The 24,504-nt window shown below is 49.5% G+C and overlaps 1 protein-coding gene across 1 annotated transcript; it reads right to left on the bottom strand.

Annotated features, from left to right (window-relative positions):
- Nucleotides 1-7,724: 7,724 nt before the first annotated feature.
- gramd1c (GRAM domain containing 1c) lies at nucleotides 7,725-23,843 on the bottom strand. The gene is made up of 17 exons (XM_056299477.1): nucleotides 23,737-23,843; nucleotides 23,147-23,264; nucleotides 21,721-21,821; nucleotides 20,681-20,776; nucleotides 20,184-20,264; nucleotides 16,508-16,626; nucleotides 15,247-15,406; nucleotides 14,987-15,143; nucleotides 14,736-14,879; nucleotides 13,748-13,866; nucleotides 13,510-13,652; nucleotides 13,317-13,420; nucleotides 12,325-12,495; nucleotides 11,454-11,520; nucleotides 11,166-11,285; nucleotides 9,519-9,624; nucleotides 7,725-8,869 (listed from the first exon to the last, which is right to left on the bottom strand). Exons 1-17 carry the CDS (start codon nucleotides 23,833-23,835, stop codon nucleotides 8,801-8,803), a joined length of 1,974 nt encoding a protein of 657 aa, XP_056155452.1. The 5' UTR covers nucleotides 23,836-23,843; the 3' UTR covers nucleotides 7,725-8,800.
- Nucleotides 23,844-24,504: the final 661 nt, after the last annotated feature.

Genomic DNA, 24,504 nt, shown 5'->3' with positions numbered 1-24,504 from the left:
CTCTTTCGATTTTCCCTTCCTCTACACCACCTTCTCTTTTGATGTTCTCTTCCTCTTTAACATCTCCTCCTTCAATGTCACCCTCCTCTTTATCATCTCCTCCTTCAATGTCACCCTCCTCTTTATCATCTCCTCCTTCGGTGTCACCCTCCTCTTTATCATCAACTCCTTCAATGTCACCCTCCTCTTTATCATCTCCTCCTTCGATGTCATCCTCCTCTTTATCATCTCCTCCTTCGATGTCACCCTCCTCTTTATCATCTCCTCCTTCGATGTCACCCTCCAATTTATCATCAACTCCTTCAATGTCACTCTCCTCTTTATCATCTCCTCCTTCGATATCACCCTCCTCTTTATCATCTTGTCCTTCGATGTCACCCTCCAATTTATCATCAACTCCTTCAATGTCACCCTCCTCTTTATCATCTCCTCCGTCGATGTCACCCTCCAATTTATCATCTCCTCCTTCGATGTCACCCTCCTCTTTATCATCTCCTCCTTCAGTGTCACCTTCCTCTTTATCATCTCCTCCTTCGATGTCACCCTCCTCTTTGTCATCTCCTCCTTCGGTGTCACCCTCCAATTTATCATCAACTCCTTCAGTGTCACTCTCCTCTTTATCATCTCCTCCTTCGATGTCACCCTCCTCTTTGTCATCTCCTCCTTCGGTGTCACCCTCCAATTTATCATCAACTCCTTCAATGTCACTCTCCTCTTTATCATCTCCTCCTTCGATGTCACCCTCCTCTTTGTCATCTCCTCCTTCGGTGTCACCCTCCAATTTATCATCAACTCCTTCAATGTCACTCTCCTCTTTATCATCTCCTCCTTTGATGTCACCCTCCTCTTTATCATCTCCTCCTTCAATGTCACCCTCCTCTTTATCATCTCCTCCTTCGATATCACCCTCCTCTTTATCATCTCCTTTGATGTCACCCTCCTCTTTATCATCTCCTCCTCCATTAGCATATGGGAGGGAGGTCATGGGGTCCTGGTCTTGCTGGCTGTAGGTTTCAGCGATCTCAGACCCCCAAGACGGCTCCGAGAGTGGGCAGATGTACATGTTGTTAAAGGAGTCCATCACGCTGGATACAAAACAAATAATGTATCAATCAATCAATGAATCAACTGGTGAATAAATCAGTGAATGAATCAATGAATCCACGTCAATATGTCTTTATGAATTAAACACCTTAAAGGATCAATCCTTTCTGGTCTTACTTTTATAGTTTTTGCCATTGTGCGTATCAGTTATGATATTTTAATCACCGGCTTCATTTTTGTGATTTTGGACACGGGACCACAGCGAGACGCAGCTTTAAAACAGCCACTTATGATACAACTGAACACAAGCTTGAACCCGTCCTTTAAGCTACAAAACAAAAAACAAAAGAAGACCTAGTGCCTGAGTTACACTGTGTTCATGATTTCCCATTATCTATGACTTTTAATTTGCACTGGCAGGGTAGTTAGTTGATGGTTACTGCTACCTAGGGTATTTAAATAGGCTGGTCGTTCCTGAAAGCCCGGAGACTGGCGATACTCAAGGAACACGTGGTAGGAGATGTCGGACGAGGCAGGAACATAAAATAAATTCTGACATGCTAGACTTTATGTCAGGGTGTCGTGGAGCGTCCAGACGCCACATCGCTGTTCTTCCATCATGTCACACTACACGGGGTCAAGACCCCCGTTCGTCGTTCCCAATGTTCATAATCAGGCCTGATGCTGGAAACTTGCCGGTGACGACAGAGTCGTGTCAAAATCGAGCTGAATGGGCATCTGGGTAGCATCGCAGTCTATTCTGTTGCCAACCAATACAGGGATCGGCGGTTCGAATCACCGTGTTACTTCCGGCTTGGTCGGGCGTCCTTACCGACACAATTGGCCTTGTTGATGGGAAGCTGGATGTGGTTATGTGTCCTGGTCACTGCACTAGCGCCTCCTCTAGTCGGTCGGGGCGTCTCTTCAGGGGAGAGGTTTGACCTTGAGGGAATAGCGTAATCCTCCCATGCGCTACGTACCCCTGACGAAACTTCTCACTGTCAGGTGAAAAGAAGCAGCTGGCGACTCCACATGTATCGGAGGAGGCATGTGGTCGTCTGCAGCCCTTTCTGGATCGGGGGGGGGGGGCGACCTGGACGGCTCGGAAGAGTGGGATAATTGGCCGGATACAATTGGGAAGAAAAAGGAAGAGAAAAATCCCCCCCCCCCCAAAAAGAATCGGGCTGAATTCGTGTAGTCTGATCCCGGCATCAGATGAGTGGTGACACGTTTCTCCTGCTAACTTTGTGTCCAGAATAACTGACTCAACTTTCTGGGATCTCGGGGTAGTTTTAACTTCTGAATATGTGGTGAGATAACTGGGTTCAACTGGACTTGTTAAAACATGTCTGGCGCTCATATTCACTTCCCTCATAAGACGTTGTTGTAAAGCTGAGGCCTGTGGTGGCCCCGTGTTCAAAACCTTGACAATGAAGTTGGTGAGAAAAATACCACAACTGATATGCACGATGGAAAACTAGACAAATAAGACCCGTGTTATAAAAGAAAGAGAATTAGCATTTAAAATGGACATGTGTTTTCACACACAAACACACGCACACGCACACACACACAGTCACTCACTAGGAGCTGTGGTGGTAGCCCATAGCAAGGTGGGTCATGCTGAGGAAGCGATGTCTCAGAGCTTGGCTGGGGGTGATTCTCTGGGCAGCATCCAGGTTGAGCATTCTTTTGAGCAGATCAACAAATGCCTGGATGTCTTCCTCCTCGTGCTCGTCTGCCCCCTCAGGTTTGCACTGGATTTAGAGACCACACAAACCACAAGTCAGTCAAGTCAAAAGAAAATGCCTGGCTCATGTTAAAGGAGCAAAGTGACGGTTCTCATCTGAGTCATCACTTGTAGAATAAACCAGTACCAGCGGTACCACTTACCTCCAACAGGACATCAAGGGAGCCCAACCTAAACCTGCTGGGGCACCTGGGCAATTTTCCTGTGTCCCGGAAGTACTCCCATGGCAGCTAAAAGAAATAACAAACGTGCGACAAGTCTTTGAAACCTTTTCAACAATTTCACTTGTTACTTATCTAATGTGTTTTCTGACCGGCTGAAGCAGGAAGTTGTTATGATGCACTACCTTGAGCCTCCAGGTTTGATGTTTTGAGTCCCTGGTGAATAAACACTTCGTCCTCAAACCAGCATCCAACAAGTGATCTGCCGGCATGCCTTGTGTCGCCACAATGGCTCTCATCTGGAGAGACAACGCAACATCACATTAACCCACCTTCAGCTTCAACAATGGGTTTGTGAGATTCTGTCTGTGTGAGGAAGCAGCTGGTGAGGGACACCAGGTGACTTACCATGTCAAATTCTTTCCAAGAAGGGTAGAGGTTTCCTCCCAAGAACATCGCTGCCATTACACAGCCAAGGGACCACATGTCTATTGCCTCTGAGATGGGGAGGCCCAAGACAACTTCTGGTGCCCTAAAGGTGGGGAGACAAGGACCAAAGACAGCAAACATTACCAAGGACCCACAAAACAAAATCACACATTTGTAGATGAATTCACCCATCACTCACACCTGTAATAAAAGACGGTGTAGGGAAGAGTGAAATTGCTTTTCCTAAGCTTGATATATTTCTATTTTCTCCATTTGTGTATCCGCTGTATGTTTTAACATGACTTTGTGATTGTGGTGTGCTGTCTTGGCCAGGTCTCTCTCAAAAAATAGATTTTCAATCTCGAGAGACCTTCCTAGTCACATAAGGTTAAATAAATAAATGAAAAAAAATCAGTGCTTAATGTCCTCACCGGCTGAGAATGATCAGATGTAACATTTCTCCTCATCAGTATGGAAGAATAGTACAACTGTAGCTTCTGGTTTCCAGCAGAACTGCAGACACACTGCTGGACAGTTCAGGTCTCAGTACTACTCACCTGTAACCAATAGGCTGAAGGATGCTGCCACGCTGAACCTCAGAGGAGAGAACAGCCAGACCAAAGTCAATCAGCTTCACCCTGAACGGCTGATTGACTTGGTCCACCAGCATGATGTTGTCTGGTTTCAGGTCTGTGTGAATCAGCCCGATGCTCTTCAGAGCTTTGAAGGCGGTGGCCAGCTGGAGACGGAGAAGCAGAAATAAGAGATGACTCTCCACACTCGCCACATTGGCAGAGTTTTGAATGTTGGGCACCGTGTCACATTCTGTCACTCATTTTCCTAGTAGATTCAAGGTGTGCAAGACGAACAACCCGAGAGTTTAACGTGTCACTGTACCTGTACTGTGATGGGACGAATCTCATTCAGAGACAGAGGTTGACAGTGTGTCTGTCTCATGTAGTCGAGGAGACTCATGTGTAGCTGTTCAAACACCAGACACGTGAGTCCGCGATAGAAAAAGCCTTCATGGAAGCGGACGATGTTATGAGTGTCTGGATCAAGACTCCTGACTACTTCCAGCATGGCCAGCTGTGGATACACAAGTTAGAGAGGTTCATACAAAGTACTTATACCAAATATAAATACTTATACCAGCTGTTCACCTCATACTTTTTGATGAGACAGGTTTGTTTTTGTTTTTTTGGGAATTTTTTCCTTCTTTTGCTCCCTAATTGTATCCGGCCAATTACCCCACACTTCCGAGCCGTCCCGGTTGCTGCTCCACCCCCTCTGCTGATCCGCGGGGGGCTGCAGACTACCACATGCCTCCTCTGATACATGTGGAGTCGCCAGCCGCTTCCTTTCACCTGGCAGGAGCTCCGACCGACCAGAGGATGCGCTAGTGCAGCGACCAGGACACAGACCCACATCCGGCTTCCCACCTGCAGACACGACCCGTTGTGTCTGTAGGGACGCCCGACCAAGCCGGAGGTAACACGGGGATTCGAAGCGGCGATCCCCGTGTTAGTAGGCAACAGAATAGGCCGCTACGCCACCCGGACGCCCCTGAGACTAAATATTTTAGCAACAAAAACAGACTTTAAAACAACGTTTTAGTCAGCCTACTCATTATTTTGTACGCTGAAATCTTTACCTCCTTCTCAGCCTCCAGAGCATACTTGCTGTTAGTTTTTAGGATCTTAACAGCCACGGTCTCTTTTGCAGGTAGTTTGAGACACTGGGCGACTTGTCCAAAGCAGCCCTCTCCTAGGAAGCTCTGCAGCAGGTAGTAGGAAGTACTGCTAGGCAGAACATAATACTGAAATCCCTTCACGTCTGACGTGGATTTCTCTGATGAGGAACTCATTCTTGTTTCACAAATCAAACAATCAGCACTTTGCACGTTATACGTCTTCACTCGTTCACCTCCACATGCGAAATGGTCAATTTCCACATGAGCCGGCTTTATATAGGCTGTTTCACTAATTCTAGAATCCATCCATCAAAAGAATTCCGGAACCTGTCACCAAGAAAATACAACCAGGGACCAATAATGCAGATATATGAAATGAACAACTATTGACAATGAGCTGCTAAATTATTTAATAATTGCTGCTCATATTGTTTGTTTGTTTGTTTGTTTTGTTTTTGGGTTTTTTTGTTGTTTTGATTCAGTTTTTCTGACATTAAAACACAATATTTGACCACAACGATAGAAAGATAGTTAGATAGATAGGTAGATAGATAGATAGATAGATAGATAGATAGTTAGATAGATAGATAGATAGATAGATAGATAGATAGATAGATAGATAGATAGATAGATAGATAGATAGATAGATAGATAGATAGATAGATAGATAGATAGATAGATAGATAAATAGGTAGATAGGTAGATAGGTAGATGCCTAATTGTCCTTACTTAATGAATTTTGTTACCACATAGTCTGTACAGCCAAATACAAGTTTATCACATCAGAAAACAAGTTTATCTTCATACTTACACATACAGTATGTGTATTTTTGGTGGTGGGGGGGGTTTGTCCTTCTTTTTCTCCCTAATTGTATTTGGCCGGTTATCTAATTTTATCTTTGGTCAGTTATCTAACTGTATCTAACTATGGACGTATGTATTATGTCTACAGTATGTGACATACTGTTTACATAATACATACGTCCATGGTTAGATACAGTTACACAGTTGTTACACACAACTGTGTAACTGTATTAATGGTCATGCAGTTATATGTTGTGTGTAACACAACATATAACTGTGCATGACCATTAATGAGACACATGGACGAGCGTTGTCACCGGGGTACTTTATTTAAAGCTGCTGTGGCAAAGGGGACAGAACTTCAGTCAAAACAGGCTTTTTTTTCCCAGGATGTCGGCCTTTATCTGCAACCAGATGGGAGGAATGTGAAGAACGGGTTGAGGGGCATCAACAGCTCACGCTGCATCAACAGCAGCATCACATCCCAGATACCAAGTTACAGCAGCGACACTATCTACCTTGTTATACAGCAAGAGCTCTACAGCAACCACACAGAGACGTACCCACAAGAACGACCTGACGCCAAAAACTACTCCTGTATGTCTCTCTCTCACTCTCTCTGTCTCTCTGTCTCTCTCTCACTCTCTCTCTCTGTCTCTCTCTCACTCTCTCTGTCTCTCTGTCTCTCTCACTCTCTCTCTCTGTCTCTCTCTCACTCTCTCACACACACACACACACACACACACACACACACGTTTCCTAATTTTGTTGGATAAATGTTTCAAATCCACAATTTCTTTGGGTCCAAGTCGTGTCTCCTCCAAACATCAAGCATGGGAAACAGAAAAGGGAATTCTTAAGCTACACTTGCCGTTAGCCAGTCCTTTCGTTGAAACCAAGTAACACAAACTTACGATTTTGTCATTGGTCTTTTTGTGTTATTTGGACATCGTTTGGACGCCGGTACACCAGTCTCTTCACTATCCATTTTTCCTCCAAAGACATTGAAGAAAATGGATGATAAAGTAAATATCCACCTCCTTCATGCTAACACTCACATTAGCAGCACGGTGGCACAGTGGTTTGCGCTGTCGCCTCACAGCAAGAAGGTCCTGGGTTCGAACCCCAGGGTTGTCCAACCTTGGGGGGGGGGGTCACCCCAGGTCGTCCTCTGTGTGGAGTTTGCATGTTCTCCCCGTGTCTGTGGTGGGTTTCTCCGGGTGCTCCGGTTTCCCCCACCATCAGAAAGACATGCATGTCAGGGTTAGTACTCCTGTCTGTGCCCCTGAGCGAGGCATGGCGAGATGAACAGGAGTTGGTCCCCTGGTGCTGCAGGGCGGCTGCCCACTGCTCCTAGCTACACAGCTAGGATGGGTTATATGCAGAGAGGATTTCCCCACAGGGGATTAATAAAGTAGTAAAATATATATGTATATAGTATATATATCTAAACACAGATACAGCTCCTCATTATCAAAATCAAAAACCACGAGGCAGGGGAGCAACTTTTATTCAAAACCACCAAGATGCGACAATACAACTTAATGAATGAGCAACACAGCAGACAGAGTTAAATAGAAGCAACTGTGGTAGAACTTGAATTTTTAAAAAAGTGTCAATTAAGTCATAGAAAATCATCTGATTTTAAAACAAAGGGTCGACAGTAACACTGTAAACATCAAACAAGGTGAAAGCTGCGATTACGAATTAAAATATATATGAAAAAGCTACCATAGCACAAAATAAGAGATCAAGTTGTGTCCTTCTCAGCGAAAACCCCCGACTAGGAATCATGTTTTGGTACTATTGAGTGCACAGTACGGAGGTGTGTTATCCCAATGTGTATGTATCCCAGCTGGGCTAATGTGGGAATGAAGGTCTGGCTAGGAAGTACTCAGAATTTCATCATGCAATTTACTCCCATCTCTCGGGAAACAAACGGGAATCTGCTTGCGTCCGTGGCCGAACAAGGTGTGTTTCGGGTCTTTAGCATCCTCATAGTATCACAGAGACACAGCCAGTTGTGTCTGTAGTAGTCCCATTTGCTTCCACCGGCTGTCTGCTGGAACTAGGACAGTACCAACAGACAGCCGGATGAGGAGGAATATATTCTGAATGAACAAAACGTTACCGATGGTTGCTTGGTTAATATAAGATCCTATGAGATTCTGAACAAGTCTGTGTGATGATTGAGGTTTTCTGCACAAACGAGGTGAAAACACTCCTAAAAAACTATCACACAAGAGTAGGAGGTTATCAAATATATTACTTCAGCGCTGCCGTATCTCTGTTAAAGAAGTCAAAGGCAATCTAAAACTCAGCCCGAATTTACAAAAGGCACATGTGCTAAAATGGAAATAAAAATTACAATCTTAGAAAAAAAAAATTAGCATTGCACGTTTCATTTTACAACAGAACCGTTTTGCCGGTGAAGGTTGTGGATGACAAATCAAAAGCCACCCTTCAGAATAAGTCACCGCTTGTGCAGCCGTCACGTCGGCTCCTTCCGTACGGGCACCGGCAAGACGGAAATAGGGGCGTGGGAGGAAGGAGTACGGCTTCTCCGAATCGAATTAAGAGTTAATCCAACGCCACCATTTCAGAAATTAGTTGAGCTGGCCGGAAAACTGAGCCGACGACAGAGCCTAGGAAAAGTTCAAGCCCACTGTTCAGTCCGCCGACGATGATGCAACCTTCCCCTCCCAGTAGTCGGAACAGGAAAAAAAACAAAAACCGAAAACATCCTGACGCTTGGATTCACAGTAAAGGCCATGGGACCCGTTGCCCTTGGCAACACTTTGCTTGTCAGGGATTTGGGGATACCCAAGGCATCGGACGCGAGAGGTTTCCGTGGAGGCGGTTTGCTTGCTGCGGTCCTCAGCGCCGCACGGCATCCTGCGGTCGCCAGGCGTGGCAGCGTCACTGTGGCGTTTCGGTTCTGTTGGCCATCGCAAAATTATGTTGCAGCATCACCAGAGAACTGCGGAGCTGTGTTGGGGGGGCGGGGGAGAAAAAAAACAGACTCAGCAAGACCTACTTTCTATATTAGGAAGCATCTTAGGCTGGTGAGAAATAGTTAAGAGGTGACGCATTTGTGGTTCAATGAACTCCCAAAACCGTTTCACTACTCGACAATAAAAACATCTCATTCCGTTTTCTCCGTCAGCTGAAAGAGAAAATAACTTTTTTTTGTTTTTTGGATTTCCCCCCCCCCCCTTTTTCTCCCCAGTTGTACTTGGCCAACTACCTTACTCTTCCAAGTCGTCCCGGTCGCTGCTCCACCACCTCTGCCGATCCGGGGAGGGCTGCAGACTACCACATGCCTCCACCGATACATGTGGAGTCACCAGCCGCTTCTTTTCACCTGACACTGAGGAGTTTCGCCAGGGGGGCGTAGCACGTGGGAGGATCACGCTATTCCCCCCAGTTCCCCCTCCCCCCCTCAATGACCAGAGGAGGCGCTAGTGCAGGAACCGGGACACATACCCACATCCGACTTCCCACCCGCAGACACGGCCAATTGTGTCTGTAAGGACGCTGACACAAGGCGGAGGTAACCGCCACGCTACCCGGACATCAAAAAAATAACATTTAACGTGAAATAAAGTCAATTCAATCATCAGGGTTAGAGACGCACCTGTTCTAGAAGGTTGATGGAGTCCTGGAGGACAGTCTTCAGCAGCTGGGTCTCCTCTCTGCAGCGGTGCCCCGGTCCCTGTCTAGGGCCGTAATCTGGGGCCAAGCTGCCAAGACATGGAAAGTATTCGTTAATTTTTTGATTTTTTCTCCCCAATTGTACTTGGCCAATTACTCTTCCGAGCCGTCCCGGTCGCTGCCCCCCCCCCCCCGCCGCTGATCCGGGGAGGGCTGCAGACTACCACATGCCTCCTCCGATACATGTGGAGTCACCAGCCGCTTCTTTTCACCTGACAGTGAGGAGTTTCAGCGGGGGGGGGGGGGGGGGGGCGTAGCGCGTGGGAGGATCACGCTATTCCCCCCAGTTCCCCCTCCCCCCTGAACAGGTGCCCCGACCGACCAGAGGAGGCGCTAGTGCGGCGACTAGGACATGTACCCACATCCGGCCTCCCACATCACTACATTGAAAATGCATATGTCTTCATGCAATGGCAGATGAGGAAATGTTTCAAAAGGAAGCAGAGAGCTGCAGCTGCACAGATAAGAGGGTGTGGGCGGTAAAGAGAAGATAGATAGATAGTGAAGGTGTATCGGTTCAACGTTATATAAGTGACTGATTTCTGACAAAGGCACATTAAGGTGGGAAAACTAGGGGCATTTGAATGGATGAAGCAGCAAAGGGGGAAAAACACTTATTAGTATGAGGGAGAGGCGTGCATAAGCCGATGGGGCAGGGGGCGAATCTCTTAGAAACGACACCAGCCTTCATGAAAACACTAGTTTCTGCTAGGTTTTGTAAAGTAGCATGGACATGCAATTACCGCAAGCGAAAAAATATATATTAACGGACGCCACTGCCGCGTTATTGTTCATCCGTGGATGGGCAGGAACGTTAAAACAGTTGACGGTGAGGAAACCAGTTAAGCTGATAAATGTTTTAAGAAAAAACGCCATTCCCGTCAGTCATTTCTCAGCGCGATGAGGCACGGCTTGCAATTTGTGCAGTTTTTTTTTGTGTTTAATTTTCATCCAAACCACCTCGGCACTATGCTGCACACAGCAGATAAAAGGAAGTGTGTGGTTTCTGATATTAACCGGAGATTTTTATTTGGTTCCAGTGAGAAGAAGTGTGTGTCCGTGCATGCTCTCCGCTGACAAATGCACACTGCTGGTGCACGCATCACTTTACACGCGTTCTCCGAGGCCCAGATGAGTCTGCTGTATGTGCTTTTTTTCCCCCACACATGAACATTACTGGCTACCACGCTGCAGATACACATCCAACGCTTGGTATACACAATCTAAATAAATAAAACCTCACATTTGCCCCTGTAGACTACAGTTCTCTGACTGGAGACTAGTGATGCACCGTTATGGCAGAGGTATTGTTGTGTTTTAACTTTTGTTGGTGTGGTTGAGAAGGAGAATCTTGGTGCTTGGGGCGGAATAGCCTGCACGCCCTGGACATTCTGCTGTATTAACACGCCTCGACTGGTGACGGACACCTTTTTACCTTACGGCGCCTCATGTGATCCAAGGCTGTCTTTCGAAATTCTATGTGTATCTCTAAATCTGGACGGGACGATGAGGGCGCGAAGACCACACCCTGGATACACCAGCGGCGCGGGACAATAACAAGGCACCTGACCTGGGGTTGCTCCTCTCCCTCAGCCGGTGCCTGGTGCTCAGGTACATGCGATGAGCCACGTCCTCCATAGCCCACAGCTTGAAGAACAGGCCCAGATTAAGCATCGTCAGAATTAGCAGACTGCGGGGGGGGGGGGGGGGAGTTCAGAGTTAAAACTGGCCACATGGGCACACATCGACAGAGAAGCACAGAATAACAAAAAAGAACATTAGAAAACCCCTAAACATGACCTTAAAGCATTTTTTTTTGGTGTCGAGTGACAGGTACATCTGCATGTCATCGACTTACATTAAACTCATCCCAGCCACGATGGATGTGATGCTCCATCTGTGTGGTCCTTTCAACTCCATGGGGCCTGCGGCACAAAAGAAGAGACCGTTACACGAGCTTGCATCGTTTCCCTGCAGACACTTTGTTTAATTTGTCTTTTGGGTTTTACATCAGAATCAGAAATTCTTTTATTGCCATGTGCCTTACATGTACTAGGAATGGCGTTGGTGCAGAGAAAATAAAATGTGAAACTATATATACAAATACATACACATATATATGTGCAACACACACCAAAAAAAACCCCATCTCAGTTGTATACACAACCATTTATTTACAAATTGCCCATTGGAAAATGGCCTTAAAGCTGCAATCCGTAACATTTCTCCGTTAAATAAATGGTTATTTTATCCATCCGGACCATACAAGTCAGGCTGCAGAATACTACCAATCATCCTGACCATGGTTGGAGACACTCTCCAGTCTCCGTATACCGCCGTTGAAATGTTTTGACCGGGTAGGACAAACACCGGCCACCACCTCCATTTTCACAAGGGTGCAGACTCATTTACTGCTGAGCTGACGGCACACGAGCCACAGCGGCTGCCACGCCTCGTCCGCAGTCCGAGAAAATCAGCGTCAACAGGTCTGTTCCTCTCTGGCTCCTGCATCCAGCTATGCTGACACGCTGCTCGACTGTCATACTGTTTCATCGTCCAACAGAACCGCGACACCGTCGTCGCATTTGAAATGGATGAAAATAATGCAAAATCTTGCAGATTGCAGTTTTAAGTTAAGTTAAAAATCAATTTAAGAAACTGATTATTAAGGGATTAAATATATGGCTATCTAAAAGATGATGCTGAAGATACAAAAAAAAAAAGCGTACCCATTTGGCCCTCTCTGTGCTGCTCTGAGTCAGGTCCATACTGGGCGATGGGCTTCATGTGCTCCTGCGGAGTGCGGCTGTAGGTCCGCCTCTTCCTTCGCAGCCCGCCAATCTTCCCGGAGTCCCCGCCCCCTTGGTTCATCTCCACTTCCTCCTCCAGGAGCTCCGACTCTATCCCGTGGCGTCACAAGACCATAAAAAGTCAGCAAGCAGACAGACGCCAGAGTAAGATGGGGAAAGACGGTAAGGTCAACGTCACAACACCACGAGGACACTCCAGCTGGAGACAGTTTGTCCAAGTGACACAACATTCAAAAATGGCCGAAGACGAGTTTATGGCAAGTGGCATCTATCAGCTGTGACGTATTCAGTGGTCGATGACATCACCTACAAATAAACCCTTGTTTTCTTGTATATTAGAAAGAAAGAAGACTTTTATTTTGACATCGTATCCTTACAATGAATTTGTCTTCTGCATGTAACCCATCCTATTGTATAGCAGCAGGGGGCAGCTGCAGCGCCCGGGGACCAACTCCAGTTCTTTCCATTGCCTTGCTCAGGGGCCACAGGCAGGAGTATTAAACCCTAACACGCATGTCTTTTCGATGGCGGGAGGAAACCGGAGCACCCGGAGGAAACCCACGCAGACACGGGGAGAACATGCAAACTCCACACAGAAAGGACCTGGGACGGCCTGGGGTTCGAACCCAGGACCTTCTCGTTGTGAGGCAACTGTGCTAACCACTGGGCCACCGTGCCGCCCTGGTTTTATGCGGATTATTATCTCGAGTATCACGCACACGAGCTGACTTGACGCTGCACCTCATGTTCCCTTTCTGTTCCTTTGCTGTTCGAGAGCCCGGCAGCATAGTTTAACAGGAGAACCCCCAAAGCTCACATGCGACGATCAAATTAACAGCAAGGCCACAGCGAGAAAATAACGGGAGGCTTTCATTAGCCTCTCCGTCCTGCCGCCACGGCCTGCTACTCACCCAGCTGTTTGAAGTAATCCTCTATGCCGCTCCAGGAGTTCTTGGTGATGAACGACTTAACGAGGCCCCACGGCTGTTTCTTGTACTTCACGTCAGTATAGACCCTGAAAGCACAAGACGAGCTCCATTTTCACGACACTCAAAGCTGGCGAAACGCTGAACACACAGGAGGCCATCGGTACGGCTGCGATACCTGAGACGGCACTTGCGCTTGGAGTTGCGTATGATGCAGTAGCGGTTCTGGGTGTAGAAGTAGTCGTGGTAGGGAACGTCATGGGTGTACACCTCGGCGTCCACTAGGTAATACTGACCCTCTCTGGACTCTTGGTACAACGTCTGGGAGGTAAATCGAAGTCAAATAAAGGTAGAGCCACAGCTTAATTACACACACACACACACACACACCCTGGTTCACGGTGACGCTGACACACCTGGTTCTCAGTGGCGGTGGAAAACTTCCCTATCAACGGGTTGCTAATGGTTATCGTGTAGTTCAGACTCCGCGTCATGTTTCCAGAGACGTCTCTCTGCCAAGAGTTGAGGCTTGCATCTGGGGGGGGGGGGGGAAACAACAATTGTGATGCTCTAACTCAGTGTTTCTCAACCCAGTCCTCAAGGAACCGCTATCCTGCATATTTTCTTTGCAACCCTGAATAGGTACCTGTTGGTAGTTATTCAACCAATCAGCAATGAATTTTGTCAGATGTTGCACACCTTGCATATTTAAGTGCTGCGAGATGATTGGTCGAGTAAGTACAAGCGGGGCTACCTATGCAGGGTTACAATGAAAATCTGCAGGATAGGGGTTCCTTGAGGACTGGGTTGAGAACCACCGCAACTTTACATCTCATCTCATCATCAGCCGCTTCTCCGGGGTCGGGGCGCGCTGGCAGCAAGCTAAGTAGGGCGCTCCAGACGTCCCTCTCCCCAGCAGCGCCCTCCAGCTCCTCCTGGGGGATCCCAAGGCGTTCCCAGGCCAGATTGGAAATGTAGTCCCTCCAGCGAGTTCTGGGTCTACCCCGGGGTCTCCTCCCAGTTGGACGAGCCCGGGAAACCGCTAAAGGAAGGCGCCTAGGGGGCATCCTAATCAGATGCCCGAACCACCCCAACTGGCTTTTGACGCGAAGGAGCAGCGGCTGCACTCCGAGCTCCCTCCGGATGTCCGAGCTCCTCACCCTATCTCTGAGGCCGAGCCCGGACACCCTACGGAGGAAACTCCTTTCAGCCGCTTGTATCCGCGATCTCACCCTTTCGGTCACGACCCAAAGCTCATGGCCACAGGTGAGGGTTGGAACGGAACGACAATTGACTGGTAAATTGAGAGCTTTGCCTTCCGGCTCGGCTCGGCTCGGCTGTAACTTGACATACGACACAAATGAACCAAAAATGAAGAGAATGAGGAGAATGGGCCAGACTTACTGGTGATCTTCCTGACACTCATGAACCTGCGTATGAAGTGGGAATCTGTGAAGAGCAGCTCAAACATCTTCTCAGCGCTGATGTGGAAAACCCTGTTCAGATAGAGTCTGCCCTGCACCTGGGTCAGACCCGCTCGCTCCTCCACTAGGGGGGGAAAAAAAAAAAAGAAAGTACGTCTTCAGAGAATGCACCCACAAAACAGAGAACGCGGTACACCGTGTATCTGACTTCTGCGTGGCGCTTTTCTCAACCTTCCTCGGTGCTTTCCGAGCCGGTCTGCTCCGACAGGGTGTCCACGTTGGCGTTAAGGTCCAGAGAAAGTGAATTCTTGGAGACCCGCTCTGGGGCGAGGCGGTCCAGGGGGGGAACAGGACTGCGCTGGTGACATGAGCTGTTGTGAGAGTCATCCTGGAAGAGGGACACACACACACACACACACACACACATCTATGCATGGACTCGGACCACCAAATCAATCAACAGTGTTTCTTTAACAGACCATTTCTCATACCACGTTGCCAGAGTGGGTGCTCTGGGAGTCGAGGAGAGAGGGGGCGTCGTCCCCCTGTGGCGTGGAGGCCTCGATGGGCCCTTGCTCAACAGGCAGACGGGCGGAGGAGAGCTGCTCCAACCGTCCCATACCGTCTTCTGCACCAAACCTCAAGGTCATGCTGCAGAGAAACGGACAAGCAGTGTCAAACACTGTGTGTGTGCGTGAGTACACACATGCATCTACTGCTATACTCGTGACTCGTGAGGTCTGACCCTTGACTGCCCACATATTTTTGAGAGGACAAACTTGGTGAGAGGACATTTTGGCCCGTCCTCACTCCCTCGAGTAGCTATTTTAAGAGTTAGGAAGCTGGGATTTGGGTTTAGGGTTCATGTTTGCAGTAGGGTTAGGTTCATGCTGGGCGCGTAGTCGTGACGGTTTCAGCTAAGGACTAGAGAATGAGTTGTCGTCAATAAGGAGTCTCCCTCGCCTATGGAAGAACCAGTGTGTGTGTGTGTTTGTGTGTGTACATACACAGGGTGTTGTGATGCGTCTAGTGCAGCAGTGTGTAGTTGGAGGGAAGGTGCATGTGTTCTTCCAACCCGCTTGTGTCCTTCCTGCCCTTAGCTTGCTGCCGCTGGCTAGCCTCTGTGGCGAATAGGGAAGCATCCTAGCGTGTAAGCCTTCCCTTGCCAGTACATAGCCTCTCCTTCACCAAGACTCCTGCCAGGCCTCCCCGTGGCCACACGTGGTAACTGGGGTCTTGCGGCCCCAGGCTAACTTGGCAGGGGATCTCGGAGCAGCAGTGGGCCCTAGAGATATGGTGTGAAGGCCCACCCTGGTGGACACGCCCTGGCACCTATCAACCACTGCCCCGCTGCCTTGTGGGTGAGTCTGGGAAGACATAAGGCTAAGGGAGCTCACCCCAACAGAAAAGCAAGCTGTGGCGGTACGCTTCGAGGCGGTTTCCGAAAAACTGGATTTCCGGCAGCCCCCTGCGGTTGTGTGGAGGTGCCGGTCGTCTAGGGACCCCCCTTGCCATCGGAACCATCTCCTCTACAATCAAGTCATGCGGCGTTGGGAGAAGCGCACCCCCCATGCCACTTTAAAACCCATCTCTGCGCAGGTATCTTCTGCTATCTGAGTCCTCAAAGGACCCACAAATAGAAGAAGATGGTCATCATCGGGCACGATGGACAACCAGCAAGCAAGCAAGCAAGTGTGTGTGTGTGTGTGTGTGTGTGTGTGTGTGTGTGTGTGTGTGTGTGTGTGTGTGTACCTGGTCTGGGTGGTTGAGTCTGCCGACACCTGTAAGCTCTCCATCTCTTCGTGGCTCAGGCCCAGGTCGTTGCCATAGTGCTGCTTCACCATCTGCCAGAGCTCCGGGCTTGTCAGGGGCTACAAGTGGAAGGAAGCAGGAGGGGGGGGGTGGGTATCAAAACCATCTGTCTCGCCTGGACATCCAGTGCTGATGGGTATCTGCCCCGTGTCCCACGCAGACCTGGCCGCTAACGGTAAACGACGGCAGCGGCCAGTTCATCTCGACCCCCCGTGTTGTTGACGCCAAGTGTGCGCGTGTTTGGTTTGAACGGCCGAAGGAAACTAGTCCGCGGGGCGCGCGGGCGGAAGTGCCGGCGCTTTACTCAAGAGTCTCCCCACTGGACACACACACGGCGACAGGCCACCCACCCACCCACACACACACACACATAAATATAACACACCACCTATATAAGAGCAAATGGCGTGGAACAACCCCCCCCCCACGGTCCCTAATGAGAAAGTAATTAACCAATCCCGACCGTCTCGCGACGCACGGCTCCCGAGACCACGTCACGCCTGCCGTTTTCCAGCCAAACGCAACTTTTCCCACGCGCCCAAGAACGTGACGAACGAGACTTAAACACAAACGGTGGGCAGCTGCGGAAGGTGGGAGAGGAGCCTTCAGTGAGCTGCCGTATGGACGCAAATCCGCCGAGGGGGAGGAAGAGGAGGAAGGAGCATCGTTAAAAGCGGAGTCGGGGGGTTTTCTGGAGAATTTAACACTTACGTCTCGGTCCGCCTCTGCAGAAAGCTCCAACCTGCGCGCCCCGCCGCGGCCGCCGGACTGGGATCCGTCGGTCCGGGCATTCAGGAAGTCCCTGTTGTTTTTTCTCTACAACAACACACCGCCCAGATTCACACCGCGATTAGCTGACACAACACACTTCTTCTTCTTCTCGGCGGAGAGCCTGGCTCACAGGTGAACGAGGGCGTCCCGTGCTCGCGGCTCGGTCTGAGCCCGCGCCGCCTGCAGCGCCGCGAGGGCAGGTACAGTCTCTATGTAAATGAGGCGGCCGTGGCCACACCTGGCGGGGTCAATGAACTTTGGACTGGAGTGTTTTTAAAAGGGCTGTTTTGGCCCCAGCGCCGCCCCCCCGAGACAGATCTACACCCCCCACCCCCACTCCACCCACCTCCCGGGGAGGGGGGGGGGGGTGACGGGTGACAGATGTTGTTGTCACTATGGCGAAACGGCGCACAGGGCGAGTAAATTGTGTACACGGTGCAACGTACAGCGGGATGGGTTGTCCTGCTCGGAGGTGCACCATGCACCTCCTCCTCCTCCTCCTAACTTATCGTCGTATGTCACCGGTTTGACTTCGGTTTACGCGGTTTGGACGCCGCCTCGCTGCAGCCACCCCCCCCCCTGCTCCTGCGCTACCTGCACCGTGCACACCACCAGAAGTAGCGTTAGCGGCATGGAGTCCCACCTAGCACCGGTGTTTTCACCCAGAACGCGTGCTATGCCGAGAGAGTACTCCCTTACCCGCTTTGCTGTGTGGTGCGCGTGCACTTTGAACAACGGCGACACGTGACAACTGATTCTGAATAGAAATTATTCAAAAATAAAGTGAACAGACACGTCACTTGTCTATATCGACCCCAGGTAGCAGCCGGATGTGGGCCACTTCAGGCAGTGATGCGGCACTGATGGTCTTCTTCTGGCCCTGACGAAATGGATGTGAGCCTCAAGTGGCCCACATGTAAAATAGCAAATATGGCCCAAGTATGCCAAATTAGATGTGGGCCTTTTTTGGCAACAATGCGGTGCTCTGGGCAACATGTGATCTGGATGTGACCCTGAAGTGGCCCCGTGTGGTAAATGGTGAATATGGCCCAAATATCACAAAACTAATATGGGCCACCTTTGGCAAATATGTGGCACATGCGGCATTGCTACGGCTTGGTTCTGGCCCAGATCTGGCAAACAGGAGCGGACCGCCCAAGTGCCGTCATGCCACGCGGTATGAGAGTCGGTGTGGGACGGGTCAGGGCCACAGCAGTTTTGCTATCTGGGATGGGAACACTTAAGTTTGACTTTTTCACCCGAGTCTACAGGAACCGGTAGAGCTGCGGGGGCCCTGCCTACTTCTGAATATCAAATGTAAAAAATAAAGAAATATTCAAATCCATCCATCCATTATCCAAACCGCTTATCCTACTCGGGGTCGCGGGGATCCATCTATCCATCTGAATCCATCTACAGCCAGATATCACACTGCTTCCCTGTGTGCCCCCCCCCCCCACAGCCTATCAGGAAGCAGCATTCTGTTATCTAAAAATGTCTTGGCTAATTGTGTCACGTGACGTGAATCATTTTCCCACACCACGTCACTCTGGTTATCTAGTTGGCTTCTACGTAATAATTGAAACGCTGAAAAACAGCAGACTTTGACGGGGCAATGCTAACAAAAGCTGGGGAGGGGGACTGGGGTCAGGGATGTTTTTGGGGCTCGCCGGAGCCTTCGATCCGGCACAGCCGCACACGGAGACAGCTCCTCAGCAGTGTTTGAACAGCAGTGGGGAGTTTGAGGTTTCTTCTTAAATTCCACACGACAGAGCTTATTCTCTAGCCTCTTAATAATGTGTTAGCTGTAATATCATAATGATCATAAAGGTTGGGGGGGGCTGATGGGCCCGACCAATTCGAAATGTGTTGCGCGCGATCCATGCCTAGAGGTCATCCGATAGCTTCATGCAAATTCATGGCCCGCTTGTAGCAGCCAAATATACAGCCCTTAAAAAGAGACACAGTCACTGACGAAGGCAACACGACGTGTACTCTGGACTCAGAAGATAAGCGCTGCTAAGTGGGGTAAAGTCACAAACCGGCTGCTGCACGGGGACACAGCAAGGTCAGCTTCAGAGCACTGAACGCAACACAAATGTGGTTTTGGTGAATTTCAGCCATTAAATCAAAGTGTTGTCGGTTTTTCCCCTCCGTCGTGTCACTGGATCAGGGTTGGCTGGACTGTGAAATGCCTGCCAGTCCTGGGCAGATTCATCCCTCATGTTACGTATAGCCTCATATAATACCCTCATGCTAATGAGATCTGAACAAGGGGCTATTTCTAATGTTCAGAGTATCTCCTAGACTGAGAGTAAACGCTGATCCTGTCAGACTGATGCTGCACACTGTGACCGACTGTGTGGTGGGTGTGGGTGTGCTGAGAGAGGGGACCCCGATAGCATCTGGATGTGGGCCACTCCAGGCAGTGATGCGGCACTGATGGCCTTCTTCTGGCCCTGACAAAATGGATGTGAGCCTGAAGTGGCCCACATGTGTAATAGCAAATATGCCAAATCACATGTGGGCCTTTACTGGCAAAGATGCGGTGCTCTCGGTAACATGTAATCTGGATGTGACCCTGAAGTGGCCCGTGTGGTAAATGGTGAATATGGCCCAAATATCACAAAACAAATATGGGCCACCTTTGGCAAATATGTGGCACATGCGGCATTGCTATGGCTTGGTTCTGGCCCAGATCTGGCAAACAGGAGCGGACCGCCCAGGTGCCATCCTTCCACACGGTATGTGGGTGGATGAAAGGGTCGCTGTGGCACGGGTCCGAGCCACAGCAATTTTGCTATCTGGGGAGGCCGGTATCGATACGGACCGAGCGGGGCTTTACCTTGTCCATCAGTGTGTTCTGCCACATGCGGAAGATACCCAGGTAACTTTTCTCTCTCGCTGAGAAGGAAGTGAAGAACATCTGTGGGTGAAGAGATGAAGCCGTAAAAGACAAAAGTAATTGCTGTTTATCAAGCGTTAAAGGCGCAGTCCGCAATTGATGCACACGGCGGCTGTCCGTCCCACTCCTGCCGTTGTTTTGGTCAGATTTTGTAAATATTCTTTTGCGTAACCAGCCAATGCTGCATCGTTTCCAGTCCCTGTTGCGGATTTCGGTTGTCTTAACATCCCCAAACAAATCCACATCGTTGACCCGATGGCGAGATACGTGCCATGTTTCTTGTCGTCAGCAGAGCGCCACGTATAGCGGCGCATGCCCTTACGGGTTGTACCTTTAAACCTTATCTGGGCTGATCTCTTGTGATGATAGTCACACACAATGCCTCCCTGCAGAGGTTTCACCGCTGCTTTGCATGGCCCAGATGGCCTGATAGATACCTTCTCCGTGCCTGTGCAGATCTGGATGGCGTTGGGAATGAGCCGCGCTGTTTTCTCTCTGGTCACGGCTATGATGTCTTTCAGTGGCAGTATAATCTGGCACAAAAAGGTGAAAGGTTAAAAAACAAACATCAAACTACACCAGTTTATCAATGGAAAATATGATAATGCGTATTCATCAGTCTGTATTACTCTCCCACCGTATTTGCGGGGATTTAGCGGGTGTCAAATACACTGACCCCAATTTTTACTTGTCAGAGTTTAGCCTATTTTAGCTTACAAATTATTGTTATTCATGTTTTTTAGGGGGGGATTTCTTTTCCCCCTTTTCTCCCCAATTGTATCTGGCCAGTTACCCCACTCCTCTGAGCTGTCCTGGGCTCTGCTCCACCCCCTCTGTCGATCCGGGGAGGGCTGCAGACTACCACATGCCTCCTCCCATACATGTGGAGTCGCCAGCCGCTTCTTTTCACCTGACGGGGAGGAGTTTCGCCAGGGGGGCGTAGCGCGTGGGAGGATCACGCTACCCCCCCCACAGGTGCCCCGACCGACCAGAGGAGGCACTAGTGCAGCGACTAGGACACATACCCACATCCGGCTTCCCACCCGCAGACACCGGTGTCTGTAGGGACGCCCGACCAAGCCGGAGGTAACATGGGGATTCGAACCGGCGACCCCCGTGTTGGTAGGCGACGGAATAGACCGCCGCGCCACCTGGACGCCCAGCTTACAAATGATTTAAATTTGAAATACACACTATCATGAGACGCATATGTGTGTGAAGTTGATGGAAAACATCTGCAGACTGACTGGTTTGTATGGAAACAGGGTCTTTCCATGAGAACACAACACGAACAAACACCACACTTTCCGACTTGTTTATATTGACGGTTGTCGACCTCACGGTGGTCAGAGTTCAACGTTTACCCGTCCTTTGTATTTACCATTACGTAACTGTGAGCCGTCAGAAAGGCCTTTCACCGTATAACACCGCCCACTACATGCATGTGTTTCCCTCTCGGAGCCATGCGCTGTGTTACCTTTGTCCCCCAGAAGACATTGCTGTGGAAGAGGAGCCAGTTCTCTGAGAGGTAGAGGCGTCCCTGGAGGAGAATGTCTCTCTGGAGGGCACACGGGTAGTCTGAGGAACGCATTGTGCAGGACAGGTGAGGCGGGCAGATGACCTCAGGGAAGCACGGCGTCTGAATACACTCGGCATATCATGGGACACTGAGGGTAAGATGAATGAGGGGCCACCCGAACCCTGCGTTCACCTTTCTGTCTTTTGTAATCGGTGCAGACGCAGCAGAAATGTAAGTTTTGTGATCTGAGGGTAAACATTGGCTTGTGAGGGGAAAGGTTCTTGGTTTTTGGAAGACTTGTGAATAGTTCTCTTAGACGAAGGCAAGCATCACATGTTTATTCTATGAAACTACCCCCCCCCCCAGACAGCATCCGGATGTGGGCCACTTCAGGCAGTGATGCGGCACTGATGGCCTTCTTCTTGGCCCTGACAAAATGGATGTGAGCCTGAAGTGGCCCACATGTATAATAGCAAATATGGCCCAAATATGCAGAATCAAATGTGGTGCCAAAGATGCTAAAGATGCCAAAGATGCGGTGCTCTGGGCAACATGTAATCTGGATGTGACCCTGAAGTGGCCCGTGTGGTAAATGGTGAATATGGCCCAAATATCACAAAACAAATATGGGCCGCCTTTGGCAATACGGCATTGCTATGGCTTGGTTCTGGCCCAGATCTGGCAGACAGGAGCAGACCATCCGAGTGCCATCATTCCATGCGGTATGTGGGCTGGAAGAAAGGGTTGGTGTGGGACGGGTCCAGGCCACAGCAATTTTGCAATCTGCCCCCAGATACTTGGCCAATTACCCCACTCTTCCGAGCCTCCCCGGTCACTGCGCCGCCCCGTCTGCCAATCCGGGGAGGGCTGCAGACTACCACGTGCCTCCTCCGATACATGTGGAGTCGCCAGCCGCTTCTTTTCACCTGACAGTGAGGAGTTTCACCAGGGGGACGTAGTGCGTGGGAGCGTCACGTTATTTCCCCCAGTTCCCCCTCCCCACCAAACAGGCGCCCTGACCGACCAGAGGAGGCGCTAGTGCAGTGACCAGAACACATACCCACATCCGGCTCTCCCCCCCCCCCCCCCCGCAGACACAGCCAATTGTGTCTGTAGGGACACCTGATCGAGCCCGAGATAACATGGGGGATTCAAACCGGCGATCCCAGTGTTGGTAGGCAGCGGAATAGACCGCTATGCTACCCAGACGCCCATCAAACTACACTTTATGAATGCCGGTAAACTAGTCTCAAAACTGCTTAACAACGCGACCACGTGTCAGAATTACTCAGCACTACTCACTACTGCCAGTGCAGGACGACATAGTAGTACCTACACAGGACTAGAGATGGGGTAACTACTACACACAGCTTCTTCTGCTCACCCAAAATGAGTCTCTCTGACTCCGGCTGCTCTTTGAAAAGCTTCTTGAACTCGTCAAGCCTCTGTTTGTAGGTAGGAGGAGAGGCTTGTGGGGCGGCAAGACATTGTGTGTCCAAGGCCTGAAGAATAGAATATAAACATTATAAAGACCGTGGTTATTGTAATACTGATGCAGGAGACATTGCTGTGTAACTTGGAAAATACTTCATGGTTCAATAAACTCAGATTATACCGAATATCCTTTTAATTTTAATGTAAAGCGAATCAAGGGAGAAACACGGGGAAGACAAAAGGCCGTTTTATATATTTGAGCTGATGGAAAACATCATCAGCCCTTGAGATTTTGTTGTTGTCGTCAGAGGAGTAAATCCCTGTCGTGTGATGAAACCACTGCCAATGCTGGAGCACACGGTAGAACTGCACTTCTGCTACATTCACGCCACGTGAAGGCAGAACACACACACACACACACACACATATATATATATATATATATATATATACTATAAGTGGTTGATTACATTATACCTGAAGATAGCAGAGATTTGTCGATACGTGATGTGATGTGACGTGAGCAGTCACTTGGTTTACCTCCTGGTCCTCGGAGCTCCACCTGACCTCACACATGGACGCCGTCTCATCAGTGACGTCATCACTGCCCCCACCTGAACGGCCGAATATCTGCTCCATCTGGGCTGGGCTGCACCCAGCAGACAAAGAGATTGAAAACTTTTTTTAATTTTATGAACCACATCAGACACGCTGCCATAGATTGTCAGGCTACCAACTTTTAATGCCCAGTCTGTGATTTATTTGACCGTGTAGGAGGTGTATCTACACCTGGTGTAACTGAGGAGTTGTAACCCCCCCCCCCCAAAGTAACGGGGAGTGCAGTAGAGGTGAAGAAGAGAGTGCAGGCAGGGTGGAGTGGGTGGAGAAGAGTGTCAGGAGTGATTTGCGACAGAAGGGTACCAGCAAGAGTTAAAGGGAAGGTTTACAAGATGGTTGTGAGACCAGCTATGTTATAAGGTTTGGAGATGGTGGCACTGATGAAAAGACAGGAGGTGGAGCTGGAGGTGGCAGAGTGGAAGATGATAAGATTTTCACTGGGAGTGACGAAGAAGGACAGGATTAGGGACGAGTATATTAGAGGGACAGCTCAGGTTGGACGGTTTGGAGACAAAGCAAGAGAGGCAAGATTGAGATGGTTTGGACATGTGTGGAGGAGGAGAGATGCTGGGTATATTGGGAGAAGGATGCTGAATATGGAGCTGCCAGGGAGGAGGAGATGAGGAAGGCCAAAGAGGAGGTTTATGGATGTGGTGAGGGAGGACATGCAGGTGGCTGGTGTGACAGAGG

Source organism: Lampris incognitus, chromosome 19 (assembly GCF_029633865.1).
Source record: "Lampris incognitus isolate fLamInc1 chromosome 19, fLamInc1.hap2, whole genome shotgun sequence".
NCBI lineage: Eukaryota > Metazoa > Chordata > Actinopteri > Lampriformes > Lampridae > Lampris > Lampris incognitus.
Note: the sequence above shows the minus strand (reverse complement) of the source record. Positions and strands in the feature narration are given on the sequence as shown.